At 37.7% G+C, this 25,015-nt stretch overlaps 9 protein-coding genes across 16 annotated transcripts; 2 read left to right on the top strand and 7 right to left on the bottom strand.

The window, feature by feature from the left end:
- Positions 1-163: 163 nt before the first annotated feature.
- LOC116919341 (SEC14-like protein 2) lies at positions 164-2,933 on the bottom strand. Of its 4 annotated transcripts, XM_032925322.2 has the most exons (15): positions 2,731-2,833; positions 2,640-2,668; positions 2,421-2,561; positions 2,289-2,358; positions 2,171-2,214; positions 2,031-2,100; positions 1,921-1,964; positions 1,736-1,856; positions 1,642-1,677; positions 1,405-1,578; positions 1,231-1,329; positions 963-1,162; positions 711-862; positions 484-635; positions 164-390 (listed from the first exon to the last, which is right to left on the bottom strand). In XM_032925322.2, exons 3-15 carry the CDS (start codon positions 2,472-2,474, stop codon positions 299-301), a joined length of 1,308 nt encoding a protein of 435 aa, XP_032781213.2. In that variant the 5' UTR covers positions 2,475-2,561; positions 2,640-2,668; positions 2,731-2,833; the 3' UTR covers positions 164-298. The 4 variants fall into 4 exon arrangements, with proteins under 4 accessions (XP_032781213.2, XP_032781218.2, XP_032781205.2 ...); XM_032925327.2 differs by lacking the exon at positions 2,640-2,668 and having other exon boundaries at positions 2,421-2,481; positions 2,709-2,933; XM_032925314.2 differs by having other exon boundaries at positions 2,640-2,795.
- Positions 2,934-3,194: 261 nt separating this feature from the next.
- LOC116919712 (SEC14-like protein 2) lies at positions 3,195-5,309 on the bottom strand. 2 transcript variants are annotated; one of them, XM_032925728.2, is made up of 11 exons: positions 5,109-5,309; positions 4,955-5,024; positions 4,836-4,879; positions 4,650-4,770; positions 4,526-4,561; positions 4,280-4,453; positions 4,120-4,200; positions 3,835-4,034; positions 3,617-3,768; positions 3,417-3,559; positions 3,195-3,358 (listed from the first exon to the last, which is right to left on the bottom strand). In XM_032925728.2, the coding sequence occupies exons 1-11, from the start codon at positions 5,157-5,159 to the stop codon at positions 3,267-3,269; spliced, it is 1,164 nt and encodes a 387-aa protein (XP_032781619.2). In that variant the 5' UTR covers positions 5,160-5,309; the 3' UTR covers positions 3,195-3,266. The 2 variants fall into 2 exon arrangements, with proteins under 2 accessions (XP_032781619.2, XP_032781623.2); XM_032925732.2 differs by lacking the exon at positions 3,195-3,358 and having other exon boundaries at positions 3,438-3,572.
- A 45-nt stretch (positions 5,310-5,354) lies between these two features.
- Positions 5,355-7,921, bottom strand: LOC116919386 (SEC14-like protein 2). Its single transcript, XM_032925361.2, has 13 exons — positions 7,587-7,921; positions 7,444-7,510; positions 7,319-7,365; positions 7,168-7,237; positions 7,061-7,101; positions 6,874-6,994; positions 6,735-6,770; positions 6,495-6,668; positions 6,356-6,436; positions 6,077-6,276; positions 5,855-6,006; positions 5,640-5,788; positions 5,355-5,577 (listed from the first exon to the last, which is right to left on the bottom strand). Exons 1-13 carry the CDS (start codon positions 7,641-7,643, stop codon positions 5,486-5,488), a joined length of 1,287 nt encoding a protein of 428 aa, XP_032781252.1. The 5' UTR covers positions 7,644-7,921; the 3' UTR covers positions 5,355-5,485.
- Positions 7,922-8,214: 293 nt separating this feature from the next.
- LOC116919411 (SEC14-like protein 2) lies at positions 8,215-11,513 on the bottom strand. 4 transcript variants are annotated; one of them, XM_032925401.2, is made up of 17 exons: positions 11,188-11,513; positions 11,066-11,119; positions 10,871-10,994; positions 10,630-10,797; positions 10,458-10,525; positions 10,331-10,397; positions 10,227-10,270; positions 10,080-10,149; positions 9,981-10,024; positions 9,786-9,906; positions 9,674-9,709; positions 9,431-9,604; positions 9,278-9,358; positions 8,977-9,176; positions 8,761-8,906; positions 8,556-8,704; positions 8,215-8,490 (listed from the first exon to the last, which is right to left on the bottom strand). In XM_032925401.2, the coding sequence occupies exons 5-17, from the start codon at positions 10,515-10,517 to the stop codon at positions 8,405-8,407; spliced, it is 1,278 nt and encodes a 425-aa protein (XP_032781292.1). In that variant the 5' UTR covers positions 10,518-10,525; positions 10,630-10,797; positions 10,871-10,994; positions 11,066-11,119; positions 11,188-11,513; the 3' UTR covers positions 8,215-8,404. The 4 variants fall into 4 exon arrangements, with proteins under 4 accessions (XP_032781292.1, XP_032781331.1, XP_032781322.1 ...); XM_032925440.2 differs by having other exon boundaries at positions 10,458-10,547; positions 11,188-11,504; XM_032925431.2 differs by having other exon boundaries at positions 10,608-10,797; positions 11,188-11,503.
- A 522-nt stretch (positions 11,514-12,035) lies between these two features.
- On the bottom strand, positions 12,036-14,261 carry LOC116919544 (SEC14-like protein 2). The gene is made up of 11 exons (XM_032925568.2): positions 14,243-14,261; positions 14,086-14,185; positions 13,857-13,926; positions 13,742-13,785; positions 13,552-13,672; positions 13,218-13,430; positions 13,068-13,148; positions 12,810-13,009; positions 12,594-12,745; positions 12,378-12,529; positions 12,036-12,309 (listed from the first exon to the last, which is right to left on the bottom strand). The coding sequence occupies exons 2-11, from the start codon at positions 14,131-14,133 to the stop codon at positions 12,197-12,199; spliced, it is 1,194 nt and encodes a 397-aa protein (XP_032781459.1). The 5' UTR covers positions 14,134-14,185; positions 14,243-14,261; the 3' UTR covers positions 12,036-12,196.
- Positions 14,262-14,701: 440 nt separating this feature from the next.
- On the bottom strand, positions 14,702-17,417 carry LOC116919729 (SEC14-like protein 2). Its single transcript, XM_032925751.2, has 11 exons — positions 17,039-17,417; positions 16,671-16,740; positions 16,370-16,413; positions 16,193-16,313; positions 16,065-16,123; positions 15,852-15,999; positions 15,700-15,780; positions 15,429-15,628; positions 15,225-15,370; positions 14,994-15,145; positions 14,702-14,926 (listed from the first exon to the last, which is right to left on the bottom strand). The coding sequence occupies exons 1-11, from the start codon at positions 17,084-17,086 to the stop codon at positions 14,838-14,840; spliced, it is 1,158 nt and encodes a 385-aa protein (XP_032781642.1). The 5' UTR covers positions 17,087-17,417; the 3' UTR covers positions 14,702-14,837.
- A 570-nt stretch (positions 17,418-17,987) lies between these two features.
- Positions 17,988-19,701, top strand: LOC116919988 (THO complex subunit 6 homolog). Its single transcript, XM_032926037.2, has 7 exons — positions 17,988-18,258; positions 18,318-18,554; positions 18,620-18,784; positions 18,854-19,016; positions 19,095-19,249; positions 19,329-19,416; positions 19,481-19,701. Exons 1-7 carry the CDS (start codon positions 18,152-18,154, stop codon positions 19,565-19,567), a joined length of 1,002 nt encoding a protein of 333 aa, XP_032781928.1. The 5' UTR covers positions 17,988-18,151; the 3' UTR covers positions 19,568-19,701.
- A 158-nt stretch (positions 19,702-19,859) lies between these two features.
- Positions 19,860-21,412, top strand: LOC116920587 (ubiquitin-conjugating enzyme E2 G1). Its single transcript, XM_032926734.2, has 4 exons — positions 19,860-20,021; positions 20,235-20,337; positions 20,398-20,495; positions 20,556-21,412. Exons 1-4 carry the CDS (start codon positions 19,976-19,978, stop codon positions 20,813-20,815), a joined length of 507 nt encoding a protein of 168 aa, XP_032782625.1. The 5' UTR covers positions 19,860-19,975; the 3' UTR covers positions 20,816-21,412.
- Positions 21,393-24,143, bottom strand: LOC116919099 (putative metabolite transport protein HI_1104). Its single transcript, XM_032924981.2, has 10 exons — positions 23,831-24,143; positions 23,187-23,491; positions 22,964-23,125; positions 22,801-22,911; positions 22,685-22,739; positions 22,512-22,619; positions 22,186-22,444; positions 21,741-22,120; positions 21,589-21,685; positions 21,393-21,523 (listed from the first exon to the last, which is right to left on the bottom strand). Exons 2-10 carry the CDS (start codon positions 23,468-23,470, stop codon positions 21,429-21,431), a joined length of 1,551 nt encoding a protein of 516 aa, XP_032780872.1. The 5' UTR covers positions 23,471-23,491; positions 23,831-24,143; the 3' UTR covers positions 21,393-21,428.
- Between the last annotated feature and the right edge of the window lie 872 nt (positions 24,144-25,015).

Below are 25,015 nucleotides of genomic sequence, written 5' to 3'. Positions count from 1 at the left end.
GAACTATTCATCCGAGCTTATCGACAAATGATAGGAGACCGAGGTTAAGTAAACGATTAGATCCCTCCATAAATGATAGCAAAGTTTACCTGAACGGGCGTTCACTGAATGCCCAATCATTTTTATGAGCAGCCAAACTAATTTGTGTGTAATTCCAATTGAATTACGCTTTGAAAAACATAATTTATAGAAAAGCAATCTGTTCACATGTTTCACCCATCTATAGACTTAAAATATATTGTCTATTTTGAATATTATTTGTTTTGTTTTTTCACTTGTTGGTTTACTGACGTTCGGATCACTGAGAATTTTCGGGTTGTTCGACCACAATGTGGTAACGAAGCTTCTTCTTCCGCAAATAGCTATAGGAATTGTCAAACTCGAAGACGTCTAAGCCGCAGGAATGCAAATCAAAATGAAATCAATTAAAATTCTGCGCTTATATCAAAATTGGACTGAATTAAAACAGCAATTTAAATTTACATTTTCCAGGCTGGTCGCAGCTTATTTGACCTTCTTCCATCACCAGGTGACTGTCAACTCGACAATGAGGTACCAAATCATCCGAATTATTTTTATTGTTCTTGGTGTAGACTCGGTAGCTAATATCTCCACCCTCCGTCATAAATTCCCATCTAATTAATAGCTCATAAATTCATTAATACCTTTTTTTTTTTTAACGTCTCAACGTGTTTTTGCGGGGCTTTTACCTGATGGTGGATTGAATGACGTCAACGTTGCATTCCAATTTCTTTTTGCCACCAACACCAGCTGAAATGCTTAACGTTTCCATGTTGTCCTTGGCGACAGGTGGGTTTTTGCGCAGGTAGAAAGAACGTGGCACTTCACCTCCCAGGTTTAACTGTTTCGCAACAAGCAATTTCGAATGTTTTCACAAGAGGGAAAAACCGGATTTTAAAAAAAAGGGAATAAATAATTACAAGTGAATTAGGTCAAAATACCTTGCTTGGACATTTCGGATCACCACCAGGATCGGTCATACTACCACCATAATAGGAGGGAAATTGATCGCTTTCAATTTCTTCTAGTAGAGCAGACATCCATTCCTTTTTGTTGCTTCCAAAGATTTTGATTTTTGGCACGTCATTTTGCGCTAGTAAAGGTTTAATGAAACCGAAAAGCCAAGGGAACATGGCCGGAGCTGGACGGGGTTTAGTTTCATCAGTAAATGCTATAAGTAAAAGCTTAAAGCCACTCGGATTTACTTACCGTTAATGATAAATACCCGGCGGAATTGATCGGGATAATTTACCAAATAAGTTTGTATTATAGTGATGATTGCAGCCCCCGCATTCATAAAAGATCCGACTACAAATAATACATTTTTACAACAACAAACAAATTAAGAATTAAATATCAGCACATCATTGTAATGAGGATCACCTGGTTTGCTGACCAAGTGCCGCATCGAGAATTGATCAAGATCAATTATAAATGTTTGTTTCTTGGTTCGATACCCCGTTCGATTATTTTCTTGTGTAATTACTGCAACAAATGTCTCTGTCATCCATGTCAAGAAATTGTAATATTCTTTCTTCGTCATAGACGATAATAGTCCTATTAATTAAAAACCATTTATTTGAAAGCCGGACTTCGTCTAATTTTTGAATGACATTTTACCTTTAAGGTCCATTTTCCCTAGCGCACACACAAATACTAAAAAAAAGGCCAAACATTATTGATAAATATAAATTTTTGCAATTGTTTTAATTACCGGGACAACCGAATTTATCGAGTCCAACGTGTCCCATAGAAAAGTATTGTTTAAAAACTTCACTTGGTGTGTACGAATCCAGGATTCCGTCAGCTTCGTTTATCCGCCTCCATTCCAAAGACTTTTCGGGTTCAATTTTAATCCAAATAAATGACGAATGAATTAAAATAAAAAGTCTTTCATACCTGTCGGAGCATTTTCTCGGCCCGAGCCACATCGAAATCTTGTGCTGTTTAATTCATAAGAAATGTTACGTAATAGTTATTGCTTAACCTGGTGGCAAAAAGTACCTTACCAATCAACCATTTCACAAGGTATTCGTCACTAGAATCCTTCAGATCAAAATCCTTCACCGCATTTCTAAACTAATAGAACAGATCGATCACTCACAGTCTTTGCTAATAATCAAATGAAAAGAATCGGATTTTCACTCACCTGTTGAATGGTGTTTTCAGCCTTGATTGGATCGTATCCCCTTTCTGTAATTAAAATACACATTCAAATCTTTGAAATCCTATTTGTGTTTTCCTTTGAACTCATTCCAACAACTTACCAATGGAAAGTTTTGGTTTGTAATTGTTTTTACAATCTGATCGCACGTATTTGGGCACTTCGCCTGTAAACTTGAAGTTCCAGATACCATTCAATGAACATATACGTTCATAAAAATTCGTACCAACATTACCTGCTGGTCAAACGAGATCGGTTGAACAGGGCGAACGACGTCCGTGACCGACATATTTTAGCTATTCAAGAAATTGAAAAGTTTTCACGTTTAATTTCGTTGACTTCGTTCGCGTTTTTACTTTCTCATGAAAGTCAAGTGCTGTTCAATGAAGAAAGATGTAAAAGTTGATCAAAAACTTAAAGTGAAATCGTAGAAATCTGCGTGCCAAATACTTACCTGTGCAATCAGCAGGTAACTTTGATAAACTAAAAATTGAATGAAGATGCAATTTAGTTCGATACTCAACGTTTTTGCACTGTTTTACAACCTAAACAAAGAATTATAGACTAGCGGATGTGGAGGGCTCGAATGCAACAAGTCCAACGGGCGCACACGCGTCTACTGGCTTGTTATTTTACATATTGTTAGATTTATATGTATTCCCGAGGACTTTCTATTTTATTTCAGATGTTACGAACACCCCATTTTTGGTCGTCCTTGAATTGTACCTTTCTCTTCAAGCCGAAGGCAAAGATTTTTTCTACCAATGAGTAAGAACTATCTTAAAGGAAAGGCTATAAGGACCGCTTTCTCTAGCTAGCAACATGTAGAACTTACAAAAGTCTAACGACATTAACTAACGAGGCCTTTTCTTAAGGTCACCTTGCATTTTCCAGCGCTGGCCTCAATCTTTTGTTGAAATCCCCAACTGTTTACCTGGCCTTTAAGCAAAGGTAAACAGCCTATTAACCTTGAAAACAGTTGGTTCCAATTTTTTTGTTTGTTTACGCATTTCAGGGGATTACGCATCTATTTTTGCCGCGCAACCAATTCAATGGCAATACATACAAAACGTTTCGTTGGTTACACTTTCTCCGATGGTGGATGAACAGTGATGTGGTAGCGAACCTTCTTTGTTCTCAAGTAGCTAAAGCTATTGTCGAATTCAAAGACGTCTGTTAAAAAAATGGTCGTAATTACAGGTGCAAAAAAATTATGAAGCTATAAACTTACATTTGCCTAGTTGATCACAAGTCACTTGACCTTCTTCCATCGCCAAATGACTGTCGACTCGAACGAGCGGAACTAAATCTTCTTTCGAATCTTTGCTATAAATTCGGAATGAAATATCACCTCCTTCCGTCATGAATTCCCATCTATTTCAATGATCTTCTTTCAAAGTAGTTTGAATGTTAATGGTCTACCCGGATTACCTCATGACAGATTCAGGCACGTCGACTTTAAATTTAAATTTCTTTTTCCCACTAACTCCAGCCATGATGTTCACCGTTTCCATGTAATTCTTGGCAATGGGTCCGTTATTACTCAGGTAATAAGTGTGAGGCACCTCACCGCCCATGTTAAACTGTCGTATTAAAGCGTTTCATTATACCAGAGATGTTGATTAAAGAATAGTATATTAAGGCTTTACCTTGCTGGGACATTTCGGATTACCATCCGGATCGGTCAATGTACCACCGTAAAAGGAAGGAAGTTGATCAGCGTCAATTTCTTCTAGTAGAGCAGGTAGCCATTCACTTTTGTTAGCAGCGAATATCTTGATTTTGGGGAAATCGGTGGCTGGTATTAAAGGTTTGATCATGGCGAAGAGCACAGAGAAAATCCTGGGTGCTGTTAATGGCATTAGTATAAAAATAAGCCCATTGTGAATTCAAGGGAAAATGTTATGCGCCATTAAACTCGTGTTATAATTCACCGTTGATGACGAATGCCCGACGGAAAAGGTCTGGGTAATTGGCCAAAAAGTGTTTAACGATGTCCAGTATAGTCTCCACAGCTTGAAATTCAATTATTTCATGAAGTATTATGAGCAATTAATGTTTTTCTGAGTTTGGTGGTCAAGTTAAAACGATTACCTAGCTTGCTCGCTAATTGTTTCATCGAAAAATGTTCAAAATCGAGAATGAATACCATTTGAAGTGTTAGTTTGCCCGTTCGTTCGATTTCCTTTTGAACAGACAGAACAAATGTTTCTAATAGCCACGTCACGAAATTGTTATATTCCTTGTTTGTCAAACATAATCGAATTCCTGGTTATTTAAAAAATAATTATTCACGAATCATTCATTTCTTTTAATTTTTAATTTTTTTTTAATATTTACCTTTTATGTCTATTCTTCCAAAAGAACATGCAAAAACTGCACGCGTGAAACGTAAATTATAATTGAAGATATGCACAAACATTTTAGCGCACATGAAAGAAAAATATTTTTCTTAAATTGTTACCGGGACAACCGAATTTGTCGATTCCAACTTGTCCAATGGAAAAATATTTTCTCATGACTTCAATAGGAGTGTAGGTATCCAGTATATCATCCGCTTCCCTGACTCTCCGCCATTCTAAAGACTTAATTCAATTGTTTTAGAAATGTTTAAAGTTTTACCATCGCTAACACTAAATCAATCACATACCTGTCTGAGCATGTTCTCAGCACGGGTTACGTTGAAATCCTGTACTATTTAATCGAAAATGAACAAACTGTTACATTGCATCCAATTTGTTAATATTAAATCGTTTAAATTGTACTAACCAATCAGCCATTTGAGAAGATATTCGTCACTGGAATCTTTTAATTTGAAATCTTTCACAATATTCCTAAACTGATTGAGAATATAGCCATTTAGCCATTTGCTGTAATTGAATAAAGTATCAAAAGAGGCTGTAGAAAAGCTTAAGTGTCTGACCTTGTTAAGATTCGCCTTTTGCTCGTCATTTAGTAGCTTTAAGTCGGCCATGTTAAACAAAATTGGACGGCTATGCGTTAAAAAAATGTCAATCTTCTTAGACTTAGAGACAAGGTCTCAGTTGGTTTTCGAGTTTGAATATCGATCTAAATGCATCTTATCTTTAATCTTTGGAAGATAAAGTGAGATAACAAAAAATGGGCGAGTTTAAGGTACGTGTCTATGACATGAGAAGGTTTCAAGAAAAAGAATTAATCATTTTATTTGATTATTGTGGTTATTAAGAACGTATATATATTTCGTATATATAGTTTGGCTATCTAATAGAGTTATACGTTTAAAAAATAAATAATTTCTGTGGTCACCGAGAATTTCAGTTAAAAATTATCCAACGAAGGCTGGAGAACGATATGATAACGAACTTTTTTGCTACGCAAATAGCTGTGCGTGTTGTCGAATTCAAAAACGTCTGAATGAAACACAACAACATTTATGTCCTGTAATTAGAAATAGGTAGGTCAAATAACTTACAGTTGCCAGGCTGATTGCAAATGACTTGACCCTCTTCCATCACCAAATGGCTGTCAACTCGACACGGTGGAAACAAATCTTCGTGACCTTTGGAATCTTTGCTATAAACTCGGAATCCAATATCACCACCCTCCGTCATGAACTCCCAACTGTTTATCCGATTAAAAACTTCAAAAAAAAATTCTGCACCTTCCTAAATTACTTCACTAAATTACCTCATCACCGACTGCGCGATATCGACTTTAAATTTCAATTTCTTCCGGCCACCGGCGCCAGCCATGATGTTCACAGTTTCCATGTAATCCTTGGCCATAGGCGGTTTGTTGCACAGGTAATAGGAATGAGGTATTTTACCTCCCATATTAAACTATATTGAACCGGTGATAACCATTACTGGTATGCAAAAAACCGTTAATGAATTGGCAGAGAATGTTTACCTTGCTGGGGCATTTCGGATCGCCATCAGGATCGGTCATGGTGCCACCGTAATAGGCAGGAAGTTGATCAGCGTCAATTTCTTCCAGCAGAGCGGGAATCCATTCATTTTTATTGTTACCGAATAGTTTGATTTTTAGAACGTCGCATTCACGCAGAAATGGTTTTGAGAGAGAGAAAATTATCGAGAAATACGACGGTGCTATTTGACGTGAATATTGTCAAATAACGACATTTCGTTAAAATAAAATAAAAAAAGAAATCATTTTAATTTGACAAACCGTTGATGATGAATACTCGTCGAGGATAATCTGGATAATGTGCGGCCATAAGCTTTGTGAATTCGAGCGAAAAATCCATTGCTACACAAAGAATCTGAAAAAATAATTCAATAAGAGACTAATCCTCCAATTAACATACCTGGCTTGTAGAGCACATCGCTCAGTAATAACCCTTCCTGATCGAATATGAATGTACACTTGGAAATTACTTTGCCCGTTCGTTCACTGGTCACCCTAGTTGCATGGCCTTTTTTTTCCGTCAACCAAATGAGAAAATTATTAAATTCCTTCTTTGTGGTGCTTGCTAAAAGTCCTGCCGAACAGTAACAAAAAAGGTGTTATTACCTGTATCATACAATGATTGATAATATTACCTTACCTTTCATGTCTAGCCTTCCAGAAGCATATATAAACACTGCGTGTTGTTCGTTTCCAATACGCATCGCACGTAATAAAATTCAATACATCTATTAGCTTTTCTGGGTTCATTTTGCGTATAAAAGTGCTAGGGTACTGACCGGGACAGCCGAATTTATCGATTCCAACTTCACCTGCTGGAAAGTATTTCTGGAAAACTTCACTGGGCTTGAACGTGTCCAAGATTTCGTCCACTCCATTCAAACGTCGCCATTCCAACGACTTGGAACATAAGGGATTTTATGTTAATTGTGAATAATATTTTGAAATAGTAGTAGCTTTTCATACCTGTCGGAGCATTTTCTCTGCACGAGCTACATCCGATCCAACTGAAAAGACAACGTCAAACATGTTTTTACGGTTGGGAAATGAAATTCTGTGGAATGTTCTAATACCTGTAAGCCATTTAAGAAGATACACATCTCGTGGGTCATGCAGTTTGCAATCTCCAATAGCCATTCTTAACTAATCAAGTCGATAAAAAAAATTTAATTGAAATAACCGTTAACTTGAGGAATTAAATTATTGGCTCTTCCGTTCAATTACCTGCTGGACAGCCTTAAGCTCGTCCTTTGTCAGATCAGAATTTGATTCTGCAACCACGAATAACATATACAAGAAATTAAAATATTAAAAGCCTATAGCGTTTTCAAATCGACATTTAAACTTACCGCTGTGATATTGGGCATAATTGCCATTACAATCTTGTTGCTTGAAATTGTTTTTATTCAGGGAAAACTAGAATTGTTTTAAACAAATGTAGGTCTACTCAATGCATTCAAGCATTAAGGGCATTACTTTCTTGTTTACATACCTTGTTAAACTTGCTTCGCTGACTCAATTGAGTGTCCATGACCGACATAGAAGCCATGGTAGAGATTTCGTGACGTCAATCCAATGGGTTTTTTCCCTCCTCGAACTAGTTAACTTTAAAATTTCCTACGATTGCGGTTTAAAAAACAATTAGCTATTCAAACTTGAATGAAAGCGATCGTGGGATTTAAAACGAATTTAAACGATAATATCTACTGTCGAACGATCAAATCGCAAATTCAGACGGGCTGAACAGACGTGTGGTCTACAATAAAGGCTTGAAACGAATGACGATGAGGGTACACGTGTCTGCTTCTTTTTACGTTCTTTTTTGTACTGCATTGTCTTTGGATTGCTTTACAAAATTGTCACGGAAGAAACGCCCCCTTTTACCTACACGACCTTGATTTTATTTTCATATGCTTTTCACTACATAACTTTTGCTCACATTTCATTGCTGCGCTTGAGTGGAGCAAATGACTGGGGCCGCTTACGCAACTTTCGCGTTGAAAGAAATAGCACGTAAAATGAGGATTCAAACACCTGAGGCCTAGTTGTACTTTATGTAAATGCGTCACAAGACCCTCCGGCGTTAATAGTAGAAAATCAAGGAAAATAAAGCCAAGCAGTTTGATTGGTCAACTAATAGTGTACTCAGTTTTTATGCAAATATATAATAGAAGCAAACGCACGAACCGTTTTGTTAAACTCGATCATCTTTACTTCTACTGCAAGTTTACTTTATTATATCTTTATATTTAATGATAAAATCAATGTATATTATAGATTTCTCTGTGGATTTTGTTTTTCGCAAAACATTTAAAATGAGGGTGGATCGACAACTACGTGGTAGCGAATTTTCTTTGCCCGTAGGTAGCTGAAAGAATTGTCGAATTCGAAAACATCTGCGAGGGGAAAAAAAAAACATTAATATTAAAAGTGTAATCCTAAAAATTAAACAATTTATTACAGTTTCCAGGCTGATGGCATTTTATGTGACCTTCCTCCATGATGAGATGGCTATCAACTCGAGAGGATGGAATCAAATTGTCATGATCTTTGGAATCTTTTTTGTAGATCCGGAATCCTACGTCACCTCCCTCAGTCATAAACTCCCAACTGTTTTTGTCATAGGTTGTCATATTAATGTTCGATACAACTACAAAGAGATCTACCTCATTGTGGAGTCTGCAGCGTCAATTTTGAATTTGAGTTTCTTTTTGCCACCAGCCATGACGTTCATCGTTTCCATGTAATCCTTGGCAACAGGTGCGTTGTTGCTCAAATAATAGGACTCGGGGACTTTGCCTCCCATATTAAACTATATTATCCCGATGATAATCATTACTGGTATGCAAATAATCATTAATGATTTGGCGGAAAATGTTTACCTTGCTGGGGCATGTTGGATCGCCATCAGGATCGGTCATGGTGCCACCGTAATGGACAGGAAGTTGATCAGCTTCAATTTCTTCTAGCAGAGCGGCCAACCATTCATTTTTGTTATTGCCGATTATTTTAATTTTGGGGACGTCGCTTTCGTGTAAAAAGGGCTTTATCAAGGTGAGGACCATTGGGAAATATGACGGTGCTTCGATATTCAGTTGAAAAAAGATCGGCAATATGCAAAAACACAAAATTTACCCATTTCATTTAGTAATTCAAATTGGTTGAATCTTTTCGATGAGATACCATTAATGATAAACAGTCGGCGAGAACTGTCCGGATAGTGGGTAAATATGAGCTTGCATGTTTCGATTAGGTTCTCTAGCACTGTTAGAAAACCTCGGGTAAATTAGATGTGAAGACTATTTTTTATAACGAGGATTCAATAATCGCACGTACCGCATTTTCTGGACAAATCCTTGAAAGTCACGCATTCGTAGTCGAAAATATACGTCGACCTTGTGATTTGTCTACCTGTTCGTTCAGTTTCCACTTTAGTTGCGCGAACGTAGCTTTCCAACATAAAAAGAACAAAATTTGAAAATTCTTTTTTCGTGCTGCTCAACAATATCCCTATCAGCAGAATTAATTTCATTAGTCCCACCTTCACACGATATCGTAAATTTATCTAGTTTTTTTTACCTGGAAGATCAGTTCTACCGAACGTGTGCATAAAAACTGCAAAGAAAAACAAATGGATGTTCAAAAGATATTGCAAAAACGAAACACTTTTGCTATTAAAGTTTATACTTACTGGGACATCCGAATTTGTCCACTCCGATTTGTCCGAAAGGGTAGTACTTTTTTAAAACTTCTCTAGGAATGTATGTTTCAAAGATATCATCGACATCATTAACTCGCCGCCATTCCAAAGTCTTTGAGTTTCACAATTAAAGAGCAAAGTGTTGTTTATAATTGTATACGAAAAATTGTATCGATTTTTACGTACCTGCCTCAACATCTTCTCGGCACGAGCCACATCAAATCCGAAAACTACGGAACACGATAGTTTAATTCGAATTAGGAAAATGAATGAAGGTCTTCTTACCTGACAGCCATTTAAGAATGTATTCATCCCGAGAATCATGCAGCTTGCAATCGCTAACAGCATTCCGTAGCTAGTATAACGTAATCACACAGAATTATTATTACTGATTGTGAAAATTTGGGCTAAAATGAAACTTTTTGATCTTACCTGCTGGATGGAAATTTTGTTTTTTATTATTTCAGGTGTCTCATCTGGATTTAAAATTAAAAGCATGATCAAATTTAATCATGTAAATTTCTTTTTCATCCTACCAACGAAGAAATGGCTATAGTTGCTGTTGGAATCCTGCGGTTTTATCTCTTTGCCTGCAAATTGACGCTTATGGAATTTGGGCTATGGATGAGATGGTCCATTATGTAATATTCAATTTAAAAATACCTGGTCAATCGTAGTCTTTTGCTGAATGGGGTGAAAGGATGGGCTGTTAATGACCGACATTTTAAAACCTATGCACACACAAAAATTGCGCTTTTTTGAGTGAATCTTCAGAAAAATGTTTGTACAACGGAGTAAACACAATAAACGTACGTGTTAAAGACAATCCACTTACAGAGACGTGGTCGTTCGAAGTAGAATGGAAAACTGAAAACGAAAGTCAAACCGAAAACAATGGCTACCACCAAAGAAATGCTCACGAATGTCGTTTAACACACATATTCAGTTTTCCTTCGATCATTTCGAAAGTTCTGACCTAAACAAATCGCTTTTCACATCAGTCCTTGAGATGCATTTCCAAAATAAAAAAGGTGAAAATAGTAGAAACGGGCCATACGTCTCCAAAAACTGGTTACCTTTCACAACCAGATCACTCACTAGTTAGCGGCAGCAAGCAATGACTTTTAAGAGTAAGTCAACACCCTTAAACGTTAAGCTTTGTTCTTAAGTCGATTATTAGAAACAAGCAATTAGGGTTCACTTTTGACAAGGAGCAAAAATATCGTGAAAAATGAATACTTCTATGAAAATACAATAGAGCATGATTAAACCTGTTTGGGTATTTTCCATGCTCGAGCTAAACGTCTGAATCTTGCGCTATTCACCTGTAAGTAAAATTGAAAGTACAAAATGAAATTCAAGGTGCACATAAAAATCCGCACAAGTTTCTAACCGGTCAGCCATCAAGAACGTAATCGGCACACGTGTTATGCAATTTGCAATCCTTCACGATGATATTTAACTCACTTGAAAATTGAAAGCAGGGTCCAATCAAAACGTATTGAATCGCGATATTTAGAAAGTTAAGAAAAATTCTTGAATGATGACTAAATGCCTCCTCTTTGTGGAAACTGTTGAGATAGGAAAAAGAAATTAAAATTCCAAACTTGATTGTTGACTCACTTTCAGGATTGGCCTGATGCCCTTGGAAATGTCAATTGAATGCCTAATGTATCCGTTGCCCTCGAGAATTGATCGTTTTGTAGGTCCAGATCAGCTCAACCGGTAAAAACACCTACTGAAAACAAACATTTAAAATCCAGAATAGTGGAATAACAGTATTCTAATTCACTAGAGAGTAATGACAATTAAAAAATGCATGGTACCGTTGTAAAGTGACATGGTTGTCAAGGAGATTAACTACCTGTTGATGCTGACGTAATGGCACGTCAATCTCAAGGTATTATGCTTGGAATGATGTATAACCTTTTTTAATCTGAAACCAGAGCTGAAAATGTTGGAATCCACAGCTTTCAGCATACTGTATAGCTTCAAACTGATACTTTAGCTCGTTCTGAACTAAACTTTGGTCATTTGATCAGCCCTTACGTAACAAATGTAAGGGTAAGGGTAAGAAAACGGACATGTCCGACCTTGCGAAAAACAAATCTATTACCAAGAAATCAGAGGTAATGGTAAGAAAACCATTTGAAATGGGCGTTGTTTGCATTCAGCGATTCCATTTGAAATTGTTTTCTTGACCCATTCCTTTTTATTCAAATTCAGTAACTTGACCGAACGTGAACTTGTCATTTGTTTATTTATTTATAAACATGTATTACACTTTGAACTGAAATATGATATCGCCAAGTCATTGCCCAGTATGATAAGAATTAAACTTTGCAGCTGTGTCGAGTCATGACTGAACAATAAAAACACTTGACGATTATCGAGCGTGTTTCTCAGCTGCTCGCGACAGCTGTTAGACTTCCGGGTGCCGGTGGGTCGACAACGATGTAATAACGCAGTTTCTTCGGACGTAAAATGCTGAAAGTGTTGTCGAACATGATCACGTCTACACCAAATGAAATCAAGTAATTTAATAAGCTTGTTTGAATCAACGAGCCAACTGTGTCTGTATACATTTCCCTGTCCTGGTGCAAATGATTTCGCCTTCTTCGGTGACCAGATGACTCTCTATTCGGCTGAAAGGCACCAAATCTTCACTGCCCTCTTCTGGACTCTTGTAATAGACTCGGAAGCCAATGTCTCCTCCTTCCGTCATAAATTCCCATCTTGGCAAGTGACAACACGTGTTGCGTTATCGTTGGGTCTTGAGTAAATGTCTCGTTAACGTACCTCAAAATTGAGTTTTCAACGTCGACTTTATATTTTAATTTCTTCCAACCACCTACACCGGCGATTAAATTTAACGTTTCCATGTAGTCTTTAGCCACAGGTGCACTGTTACTCATGTAATACGAATAGGGAACTTCTGCGCCCATGTTGAACTTGAAACAAAAGACAAAGAGAATGTGATGGCCTTCTGAAATTTAAATGGCCTTTCATTTTTACCTTGCTGGGACATTTGGGATCACCGTCGGGATCGACCATAGTGCCTCCGTAATGTACAGGTAACGAATCGGCTTCTATTTCCTCTTGTAGAGCAGCAGTCCATTCCTCCTTGTCGCTGCCGAAGATCCTCATTTTATCGATGGTGGCTTGATGCAGGAATGGCTTCATAATGTTGTAGATGACGGTAAACAACTTGGGCGCTAATTAAACCCAATATTTAGTTTGAATTCGTCTGCGAGAAATAATTAAGCTGCTAACCGTTGATGATAAAAATTCGACGAAGATTTTCAGGGTAATTCAACTCGTAGATTTTCGTTTGTTCCAATCCTGTTTCCATGACTGGAGAATGGACAAAATAAATCAGTAAGTCCCGTCTTTTCGTGGAAAAGAAAAAAGAATCTAACCCACCTGGCTTGTAGGTCATTTGCCTCATTGAAAGATTTGCCATGTCAGCGATAAATGTCATTTGGCAGGCAGTGTTCTTTCCTGTGCGGAAGCTTTCTTCGCGCATTTCCTGGTTCACTATTTCTGTCATGTACATTTGATATCGCATGTAATCTTTCTTCGTGACCGATTGCAGAATTCCACGTAAATCCATCTGACCATGAGCGCTAATGAACACTGCCAATGTGTTGTATAACAAATTATAATTAAAATTTAACGCTTTGATTTTTGAAATATTTGGACTCGAGAACAAGTCCGGCAAGCAGTTTGAGCAGATTTCGAAAGTTTTTATACTAACCGGGGCAATCAAATTTGTCGTATCCTAATTTTCCAAAAGAAAAATATTTGGTGATAACTTCGGGTGGAGTCCAGTTTTTGACAACATCGTCCACTCCATTCGCTTGTCGCCATGCCAACGACTAGATTATTACGTGAAAATCAATTCACAATACTCTTTAAAAATGCAAATTTGAAAAAAATATACATACCGCACGTAGCATTTTCTCTGCTTCGTCGATGTCGAAAGAACGCGCTTTCCAAATTCAAATGTAAATAATGAAAATTATCTTTTAGACTATAATGCGGGTAATTCCTAACGCTTACCGACAAGCCATTTTAAAAGATATTCATCTCTCGGGTCGACCAGCTTGCAATCTTGAACACGTTCTTTAAACTAGATTTAGAGGAGAAAAATGAAAGGAAATCAATCGACAACATAAAAATAAAATGAAAACTGTTTACACACGTATGACGAATAAGGACGAAATTGGTTGTATAACTTTTATTATATGCTCGAATATTCATGGAAATGTTTACAGAAAATTTAATTTACCTCTTTCAGCGCTAACTTGGATTTTTCGTCCATGTGAGGTGACTCCATTTCGATCCACTTTCGGGTACAGAATCAGAACATCAGACACAAAACTAAAACTCTGCAGCCATGCGCGTTATCATAATTTTGATGTGTGTGTTCGTATTATATGTGTTACCATGCGAGACGTATTGAGATAACATAAAATGATAAGCAATATTGCCAGCCTCCTAGATAATTTTTGGAACAATGCAACAAACGGCCTTGTCTAAAGGACAAGGCAATTCACATGAGCTAGGCCAGACTCTCCTGCATGCGGTTGAGGCTCTGCTTCGTTAATGTCCAACCGCTAAGCATTTTAAAAAAAGCTTTTGATTGATACGGTAATCCTTTCGAGGTATAGGATTATCTGTTAAAAAATTTTGCAAATTTTTTAAGTAAAACAAGGCCGTTCCTTATGTGTCCCTCTGTGTTCATTTACATGACCGACTTGCCACCGCATTGTTGCGTCATGCAAATTATTAGTTGGTAAAAATTTACCAACGTTTCTAATCTCGGTAGAGAAAGAGTTCTTCTGAATTCGCATTGACAACAGGGTATTAGTATTCAAAGTTGAAAGAAAATTGTTCCAGGAAACTTAAACTAAAAGTTTATTTTTGTCAAAACTGACATTTTTCTTTCATTTTTGAGTATGTAAGAAAAAATGCTTTTTTTGAATTCAAACTATGAAAAATTGAAAAGAGGGTAGCACCTTATGGGTGATGAGAATTTACTTATCTATTCATGGGCTTGACGACGTCGATGTTGTACCACAGCTTCTTGGAACGGAAATAACTATACGAATTGTCAAACTCCATTATGTCTAAAAAATAAACCAAAAAAGTTCAAGTAAGCTTCAATTTGTAAGCCGTACTGATATGTCGTTTTACATCTGCCGCAGTAAATACAAACAATTTCTCCTTTTTCAACCAACTGATGGCTTTCGTAACGATCGCGTGGTAGAATTAACATTTCTTCGCCATTTTCCCTCATGTACACCAGTTGGAAATTAATGTCACCATCTTCTGTCACAAACTCCCATCTTGTACAGCGAAATCAAGGTTGAAAAAAAACAAACTGACATAACATTAAAAGTTAGATAGAAAACCAAATTACATTACCTAAGAAACGATTTAGCTTCATCGATTGTTATTTCTATCATTTTCCGCTTGCCAGCTGGAATCAGGTCGCTTATCATTTGGTCTCCAGGCACAGATTGTTTCCTCTCCAAGTAATACGTTTTAGGGACTTGGCCACCCATGCTAATCTGTTGATAAGATGGTTACAAGGAAAGCCAATTAATAAAATCAGTGAATAGCCAATACCTTCGTAAGACACATGGGGTTGCCATCAGGATCGGTCATGGTGCCCCCGTAATGGACGGGAAGTTGGCTGGCGTCAATTTCTTCTAACAATGCGTCTTTCCACATTTTTGAATCGTGGCCAAATATACTAAGTTTGGCTAGCGTGACAGGACTGAGAAATGGTTTAACGAAGGTAAATACCGTTGAAAAAATCTGGGGAACTATAAAGAAGATAAACAAATGCGATTTTCACGAATTGCGACACTTAGATTTTCGCTCGCTATTCAGTTACCATTAAGGACAAAGACACGGCGAACTCCTTCGGGATAGTTAGCTAAAATCATTCGTGTCAATTCCATTCCAACGTCCATAACTGCAAAAATAATAATGTTTGAATTCGTTATTCGTACTTTTCTTGCCGTTTACTGTGGAAAGGGCGTTTACATTGTTTGGTGAGCTGGTTGATTGATAACTCCGCCATGTCAATCACGAGTGTTTGATACGACACAGGTTTGCCAGTAACAATAGAATTTTGATGCATTTGGCGATGGCTCATTTCGGTGGTGTAGACGACGTAGCGGAGGTAGTCCCGCTAGAATGACAAACCAAAAGGAATGTTCGTGAAGTGCGGAATTTAAAACAACATAAGATTCCTACCTTTGAAACGGATTGCAGTAATCCCGTCATATCCATCCGGCCGAAAGCGTTTATCCATACTATGTCGTAAAAATAAATAATGTTCGATCGATTTGTATTTTGAGAAATTATGTCATTAAATGATTTACCAGGGCAGCCAAACTTGTCGCTGCCAACCGATCCGATTGCGTAATATTTTTTCATTACTTCTGGTGGTGTCCAGTTATCTAAAATCCCGTCAATCTGGTGAATTTGGCGCCATTCTATCGACTTCAAAATTATTTTTAAAGCGGTACGTGAATGACGGCATTTCAAAGTCGGCTTACTTGTATAAGCATATCCTTAGCTTTTTGGACGTCGAAATCGCGAGCTGCGCTCAATGAAAATTGTTTAAATATCAAATTCCACTACTCAACATAGATATTGAACCGAAGTAGTCTAGACTCGAATTTTGTTTATATTTTAGATAATTATGGTTTTCCCGCTTTCACGCGAAAAGCATTTTTGCAACCTACAATTCATTTTAGCACGATTGACTTTGAAAAAGGAAATCAAATAAACTCCATTTTAAATGATCAGAAAGGTGGGGAATGAACGTGAAAGCAATTGACAGTTCAAACATATTACCGACGAGCCATTTAAGGAGGTAGTCATCGATCCATTCTGATTGCCGGTAATTCGCCACAGCATCTGCAAACTATTGGGAGAAGAAATAAGAACGTAAATGGTTTATCTTTTAAAATTTTTCGATGGTTAAAGTTCAATACACAAGCACGGATGGTTTTCTTCAAGATTCATATCCTCCATTTTTGAAACAATTCTCACTGTAAGAGGTTTAGTACTGTTCAAACTGGTTTGTTTACTCTGTCCCTTTCATTTTTATCTATATCCCTTCTTTCTTTGGATTTCTCAGTCTCTACTCCTGTCTACATACAAACACAACTCCACCCAACAAGCTTTTAAAACGAAACTGCGTGACTATGCAGGTAGTTTACCTGATTGAATAAAACCCGTTGGCTAGGGTTTAGCTGTGTTAATTCCATGACCGAGATACGGGAAAAATTCTACTTTCCCAAATATAGCAAGGCAGTCACGACACTTTGAGATCTGTGCGTTTCTAAATTGGTCGAATTACAGGATTGGTGATGCAAATAAACTTTAGTCCATTTGAAATTGACTTTTGGACACTAAAACGAGATGCGGGGTTAATTCGGCGAGAATAGTTAGGTAAAGTCAGCGTGTCAGATTGTTTTACTGATGGATGCACAATCGAGCGGATGCAGTATCTGATCTGGCGGATGGTTTACACTGCAGATAAGAAAGACAAAAATGTAGGTCGGCTCTCGGCCGCTAAAGCCTTCACACTAACACCATCGGGCCATTGGAAAACAAGTTCATAAGTTTTGAAGGCCCTCTTGTGTTTGTTCAACCTACTACTCCGTTCGACAGCTCTTATTGCAAACAATTCTTGTTGGTTATGTAAAAAGCCGGAGGCCTTTACCGCAGGTGGTTTATACGCTTTCTTGATTAAGCCATGTTCTCGGAATTTGGTCAGAATGCATGGTACATTTTTCAAAGAACGTCATGTAGCGATTAACAAGATATTTTTGCGAATGAATTCAAAAATAAATATCTCAACGAAGAAAAACTTTCACGAATTATATCGTTCAGAGCATCATAGAACATATGTCGACGTCTAAAATAGAGCTGTTTTGACAGATGCGCTTAAATGTAAAAATTTTAAGGATTTACCTATTATATAATGAAAAGTTACAACCAACTACAATCAGTTTCCATTAGTATTTCGTGTAGCCTATTGCAATTTCACGTTACATAAGGAATTGAACTTAAAGCATCTATGAAATATCGGAAGGTATACTGACTTGACAGCCATTTGACAGCTATTACAAATTTCTAAAAATTCTTTCCTTATCCCGCAAATTAGCAGGTGCTGTAGCAGACGCTTTCATAAGAGCGCCACAAAAATCAAAATTCGCCGGGTTGTTAGTTCTTCCGTTCTTGTTTTGATTTGTTGAATTAATTGTATTAAGTATTTTTTGCTATTTCGGATACTTTTATAATTATTCACAGTCATCTACTTTAACAATATGCCAAACATAAAATCTTTTTATGTGACTGTCCTCTCTCAATCACTTTCTCCTTGTGAGCAATTTCTAGCAGCTGGAACCAATTTTGGAAATGTCAACATCTTTAAGTATTAATTTTTAATAGAAATTTTCCTGGCCACCATTTATTAAAATCATCTTCTTTTAGCATAAAAACCTTATACCAAGAAGATGTGAATCAAGGACCACGTGACCTCCTGACTCTACCACAGAAATGCTTCTCTGTCAATGAGAAAAGCTTACAAGCTATGACATCATCAAATGATAATCTCATGATTGGAGGTAAAAATTGCATACAAGGATTCAGTTGGAATGATCTGGTAGCTCCAAAGAAGAGTGATCTGGAAGTGAAGCCTTGTTGGACTGTTGATCTGCGGTTACCAACGTAAGGCTTTTTGTTATTTCAGTATGATGCATCACAACTAACAGATCTAGTTCCCATATTTCAAGTGATTTTGGGTCAAAAGAAACTGTGGACTGCCTTATTAGTGGAGATAACTTTTCAGCTTATGCTGCTTGTGGTGACAACAATGTGCATCATGTAGACCTTGAATACGGAAAAGTTAAACTTACTTTCTCTGGACATACTGATTTCATCCACTCAATGTCTCAGATGTATGGTTTTCTACTATTGATTAAATTTATAATCAAAACATACGGTAATTAAATTGTTTTTTCTATTAGTGGGAATCAGTTATCAAGTGCAAGTGAAGACGGAACTGTTTGCATCTGGGATGCACGAAAACCAAAACCGGTCCATGTAATTACACCACATTCAGAACCGAAGTTGAATCGTCCTCATCTGGGAAAGTGGATTGGTGCAGTCACGATGAATGAAGATTGGCTTGTAAGTATACTTTTGTCTTGAAAATTAAACTAAATCTGTAAAAATTTATTGCAATTGGGCATCAAACCTGTTATAAAGGTATGTGGTGGCGGTCCACACTTAGGACTTTACCATTTACGTTCTTTAACGATGAGCAAAGTGTTATTAGAAGATGACACTCATGGTGTTAACAACGTATTGTTCCACGAAGACAGCATCATCGTTGGCGTAGACGGGCCGTTTGTCTATCATTGGTACCACAAAAGTCTTTTTTTTTTGCCCTTTTTCATCCTTTACGTAATGATATGATGGGAATTATCGATGTACCTTTAGCTTATTTTCGGGTGATATTACCGTAAAGATGCCTACTAGCGCTCTTCGAGTCTACAGCGTTTGTTTACAGAAAAAAGATGCAAATAAGGTACACAAAGTTCAAAGATTAGTATATAATTTAGATGGCTTGAAAGAAATTATTATTATTCTAGTTGCTGTTTGTTGGCGGATCCGGTGGGGATATCGATATATGCGCCGGCACTAAATTACAAGATCAAGTTGTTCGCTGTCTCTCGTGAATTTGTGTGTCCTATTTTGAATAGTGTTTCTAATCGTCCGTCGCTCGAACATTTCATAATATTAAAAATATGAAAATATGAAACTCTGTGTCAAGATGTTTGTTTTCATAGAGAAATACATCGTGATAATTTAATTGTTTTGCATATTGACTAAGAGACATCACAAGATGAAATTATGTTAACTAAAATTTAACGTCATGCATGGGCCAGAGTTATAGAATATAATCAATATAGTTATAATAACTATTCGTGCATTGCATTTAAATGATTAGCCAACAACGCTTGCGAGCGGGTAGAAGAAGGGGAGGGAGGCGATATCGCAACGTTGCCAGCCGAGTGAGGACAATACGGGCCAGGCAACGTGCGAACGAGAAAAGGGTCTGTTCTACGAGAGACCACTTCACATAAATGTCGGAATTACAGTCGGCCCTACTTCTAAGAAAACAGCTAGCAGGTAACAGATTTCTTCTTGGCCAAACTACCGTTAAAGTAACCAAAGAGCAAATGTAACATTGATGGTCATGCTTTTTTTTAGTTAACTTTCCAAACGTTGGTTTAAATGGCGTTTAATGACGGCTTTATTTGGAAATAATATTTTTGGCTTAGTTATATTTAGCTCTACAATTAAAGTCAAAGATTTTTTCTTTTCTTAATTATCATTTGACAGAGCTGAACAAAAATCCTGTGGAGGGTTTCTCTGCTGGACTCATTGACGACAGTGACATATACCGATGGGAAGTGTTGCTTATAGGACCACCCGACACTCTCTAGTAATTTATAATACCTGACAGATAGTTTTACAGCTGTCTTAACCATTGCCAATTTTGTAGTGAGGGAGGTTTCTTTAAAGCCCACATCTACTTCCCAAAAGAATATCCACTCAGGCCACCAAAAATGAAGTTCATTACAGAGATTTGGCATCCCAACAGTAATTAACATATTAGAATTACAGACTAGTATAGCGATTAAACAACTTTATGTATTTCAGTTGAGAAGAATGGTGATGTGTGTATATCTATCCTTCATGAGCCTGGAGATGACAAGTGGGGTTATGAAAAGGCTTGTGAGCGGTGGCTGCCCATTCACACAGTTGAAACCATCATGATCTCGGTCATTTCAATGCTGGCAGATCCAAACGATCAGAGCCCAGCTAACGTAGATGCAGCCAAAGAATGGCGAGAGAACTTTCCAGAATTCAAGAGGAAGGTGGCAAGGTGCGTACGCCGGAGTCAAGAAGAAATGTTATAAGAAATGAGTAAAAGGTGAATGTGGGCAATGTATGTCATTCAAGAGTTCAGTTGCATTACGTTCGCTCGTCAGGATATTTCCTACGTAACTGAATTTTGGAAAGGTTTTTCTCTCCGAACTCGCTCATTTGTCTTATTTTTCCCCCCTCCGATTCTACATTGCTTTGAATTCTATACAAAACAAAATAATAATAAAAAACGTTTCGAAACTCCCAAACAAGACGAAATATTGAAAATTGCGTGAAATTTAGGCCTTGCATGAAGAACATCGTCTAGGAAAGTTTCTGATGAAAATTTAGTTGCCCCATTTGCAAGTCGAGAAAATTTAACCAATGAATTCTCCAAACTTATTTAAATGCAAGAGTTACAATTTCATGCAAGTTATGTCACCACAACTTGTAATTTCACCTCGTGATAATCTTGTCATTTTATATATTTTTTTAAAGCAAATTTTCTCACTTCTTTCCTCATCTTTGAGGTAGAACATCTTCCTCCCATCACCCTCCACTTGATCCCATATAGGGTGATTGTGTGTACGTTCATTGTGCACGTCTGACAAGCGATTTGACACGAATAAATGTCGATTCAGGCCTTGTAATTTTTTTAGCAATTCATTAAGATTCACATTTTTGGACCACGGATTGAGAATTTTTGCGATCAATATTCGATTTCCGCAAGGCTATCCCCATTATACCAAAAAGGGCGGCACCTAGTGTAAGATTCGCATTTAAATGGTTTCATTAGAATTGTAAACGTTATTAACTTATTATTTACTTATCAAGAAAAATCCTGGATAAAACAACAAGAGAGTCTCCCTATAACCCATCGTTTTACTTATGGGAGTGATGATAACCGGTACATTACCTCCCACCTATTAAAATTGTAAGTTTAATTATTACATAAAAATTTAAGCATGATGATCTTACGTTGTTCATAACGAAGAGAAAAACGGCGATAACGAAGGAACAAGCCGACGCTGGTACCAATTCGATCAGAATGGCGAAAAGAACACCAAACCACATTTCGGCGAAAAGATAGGCGATCAGCAGGGAGGCAAAACAATAAGGCGGTGGCAGGAGCAATACACCAGCTGCAAATGGACTTGCTATTGTCTGGCTTGCTGCCAAAACCCAAGCCCGAGCATGAAGTCCTGTCCGTTTCACGATTCGGTCCGATACAGCCCCGCCAATCAAAATTCCGCTAGAACCACCCACAATGGACACCGAGAAAAGCCACATACCCACATCTGTGCCAGGATAATAGTAGTCAAAGTAGAGCTGGCTGTTGTAAGCCCAGGAAAATCCAGCTGTAAAAGAAAAAAGATGTTTTGTAACTACACGGACAGTCTTGGAGATGCAACAAGTTTGGAACCGGTATGTCTGAAACAGGCGCCAAGGCAAAGCAAAATAACAAATGGATGGAGGAAGAAGCTCAGGTTGATCCAAGCAGTGTTGCAAATAGACTTTGATTCAATTTCTTTATCTTTTTTTGAACTTCGTTCAGCTTCCAATGGCAAAATGTCATCTTTCTTCGAGGCAGCTAAACTGCGCGGATCAGAAGTCGTTAATAACAGCAAAGCTGCGAACAAAAATCCTGGAATTCCGCTCAAATAATAAGCCCATCGCCATCCCTATAGTTTGAGAAAATGGAATGAAACATTAAATATTTTAAAGGATAATCACGATGTCTGTTGTTACTTGACCGAGGATGTCCAACGGAGGTATATAATTGCCAACCACATAACTTAAACCATAACCAAAATAAATGCCCCAATTAACCAGTCCAAGGGCAGCACCGTGTAATGACTTGTTGGATTTAAAAAAAAAAAGACGTTACGTTTGTGTCTTTGAGATTGAAACATCAGAGTTACCTGAGGAAAAAGGCTCATCACTAGACTGGCTGACACAGGCTGACAGGCGGATTCTCTGTTTAAAGAGTAAATTTACTTTCGTGTTCACTTTGCCTAACATCAGAAGAAGAATTTACCCGAAAGCCACTCCAAATCTGAGGAAAATTAACTGCCAAACTTCTTGTGCAGTGCCCATCACTACCGTACACGCGCTGAAAACGATGGTACTGGTTGCTAAGATCACCACTCTATCAACGATAGTTTCAGACAATGGCTTTTGAAAAATTTCAGCAGGTATACCGGTTGTATCGATCCGCAAGCGCACCAATTAATAATCCACCTATGCTGAATGCGAGGATGAAACTTGGGCCAGCAAGGATTTGATATTCGATTCCCATTCCATTATAATCCCACTGACAAATAGAACTACCATTGGTTAAATTCGTCAGCACACTGTCACACCTATTATTATCCAACAAGTAATTAACATTAAACTACAATCACATAATGGGAAATGATTTACGTTTCTTGTTGTAGGTACTCTGAGCATGTCGTGTTGCCACCACCCAGCTGCTCCGGAATAGATGAGTTTCTCAGACAACTTTGATCACCGTATTCAAGATCTTGCGACATGACCCGACTGGTAGTGCCTACAAGAAAATGTGACAGTTCTCCTATGCCGTAACATAGCGACATAAGTGCCACCATGTACCACGCTTTGCTGCGTTTAACAATCGAGAAGTCACTAGCGGCTGTTGGGACGATCGTCTTTATCCCACTTTCATCAACCATACATTCCTCCTCCATTCTGAATACCGGCTACCCTTCCTGTTAAACATGTTTAATGAAAATGCTGATAACACAAGTCACATCAAAATTGCTTCATGAAACGCTTTCAAATTAATTCAAATCTTGCTGTGCCTGTAGTTGTCGAGCTTACTAAGAGATGGTGCGGAAGCGGCAATTTAAAATCTTAAATTACATAAAACATAACATGATAGCAAAACAAATTTTGTAACTTGGCAAATTTTGGCTCAGTTTCCGATTACTATTTGTCACGGAAAGCCAAAGTCTAAAGACGATAGAACCACATTTTATCGAGGAGCTGGCACTTTAACGAATGAGGATCTCTTCAGACAGAAGGCAATGACGTGAAAGATTTAGTACCTCGTGTTGCATCAAACAGGTACACTGACTGGAAACTGTGCACCTTGTACTGCCGCCTGATAAGAAATCCTTCGCAGTCGAATACCTCGAACAAGAATCGAAATAGAGCTGCCACAGCCAACACACCACGAGCTTTCACAACCTATGGTTGATGAACGAGAGCTGACCCTGTACAGAGGACATATTTCTGGGTTCTAGCCATTTCCTTTGAGGCGTATAAACTACGTAAGCTGCGTCTGAGACTAGTTTTCTCGTTTGAATCGATAACTATAGCCAAGCGCCACTAGCGGCCGAGCGACGGACTGGTTCAAGGCGTTCAACAGGGACACGAACTGATTGCGGTGTAACCCAGACACAAACCGATGTAATCAGATAACTCAGCCTATCTCTTCTTTCAATGTTGATAACATTAGATTTTGAAAAGCTTGTACTCTACCCAATCATTTAAAGACATTATTTTACATGAAACAACAGTAATTTTAGATCTAAGAATATCTGGTTACGAAAAAGCCAACTCAACCTTGAAAACGAATATTAGTACGTAACCTCCAATAGGTATAGATTCTCGCCCTTCCTCCCAACACAACCGCACGCGTCGCAGATATTTTTTACCTTTCCTTTCCTAAAGAACCGAAGGTCACTTCTCTCATTACCATTACAATTTTAAAATGCCAAAAAACGAGAAAAGGATGAAACCCAATCTGTTTTGAAATTTGAACGGTGGAAAAATGAAGTTTCTATTCAATGCCACAACATGCAAATACATTTTACATGGGTGAATTTTCAAAAAAATCATATAATAAAAGCTTGAAAAATAACACTCCATATTTAACTATAAGAAGGTGAATTCAAATCGGAACGGACACTTTTAACTACGGGATATGGAGTATTACGTAAACGGGTTATCCAGTCGCTTACGACAGACATTTGCAGGTCCACCAAGAGAGACGAGGTATTTAAATAAGGAATGGGGCTCGGGAAAGGGTCTGTCCCTATCAGAAAACAGAATAAAATGTTGTAACACACCGAAAATCACAACTGAACCTCCGAAGAAATAAAGAATTTGATTGCGGCAGGTCCATTTTCTTGTCTACTCATTGGCACTAACTTACGTAACTGAGTTTCGATCAGCTCAACACATTCGTTGGAACTAGAATGAGCCCGGAACAACCAGCAAGAACACTG

Source organism: Daphnia magna, linkage group LG1 (assembly GCF_020631705.1).
Source record: "Daphnia magna isolate NIES linkage group LG1, ASM2063170v1.1, whole genome shotgun sequence".
NCBI classification, from domain to species: Eukaryota; Metazoa; Arthropoda; class Branchiopoda; order Diplostraca; family Daphniidae; genus Daphnia; species Daphnia magna.
This window is presented reverse-complemented; position numbering and strand designations above follow the sequence as displayed.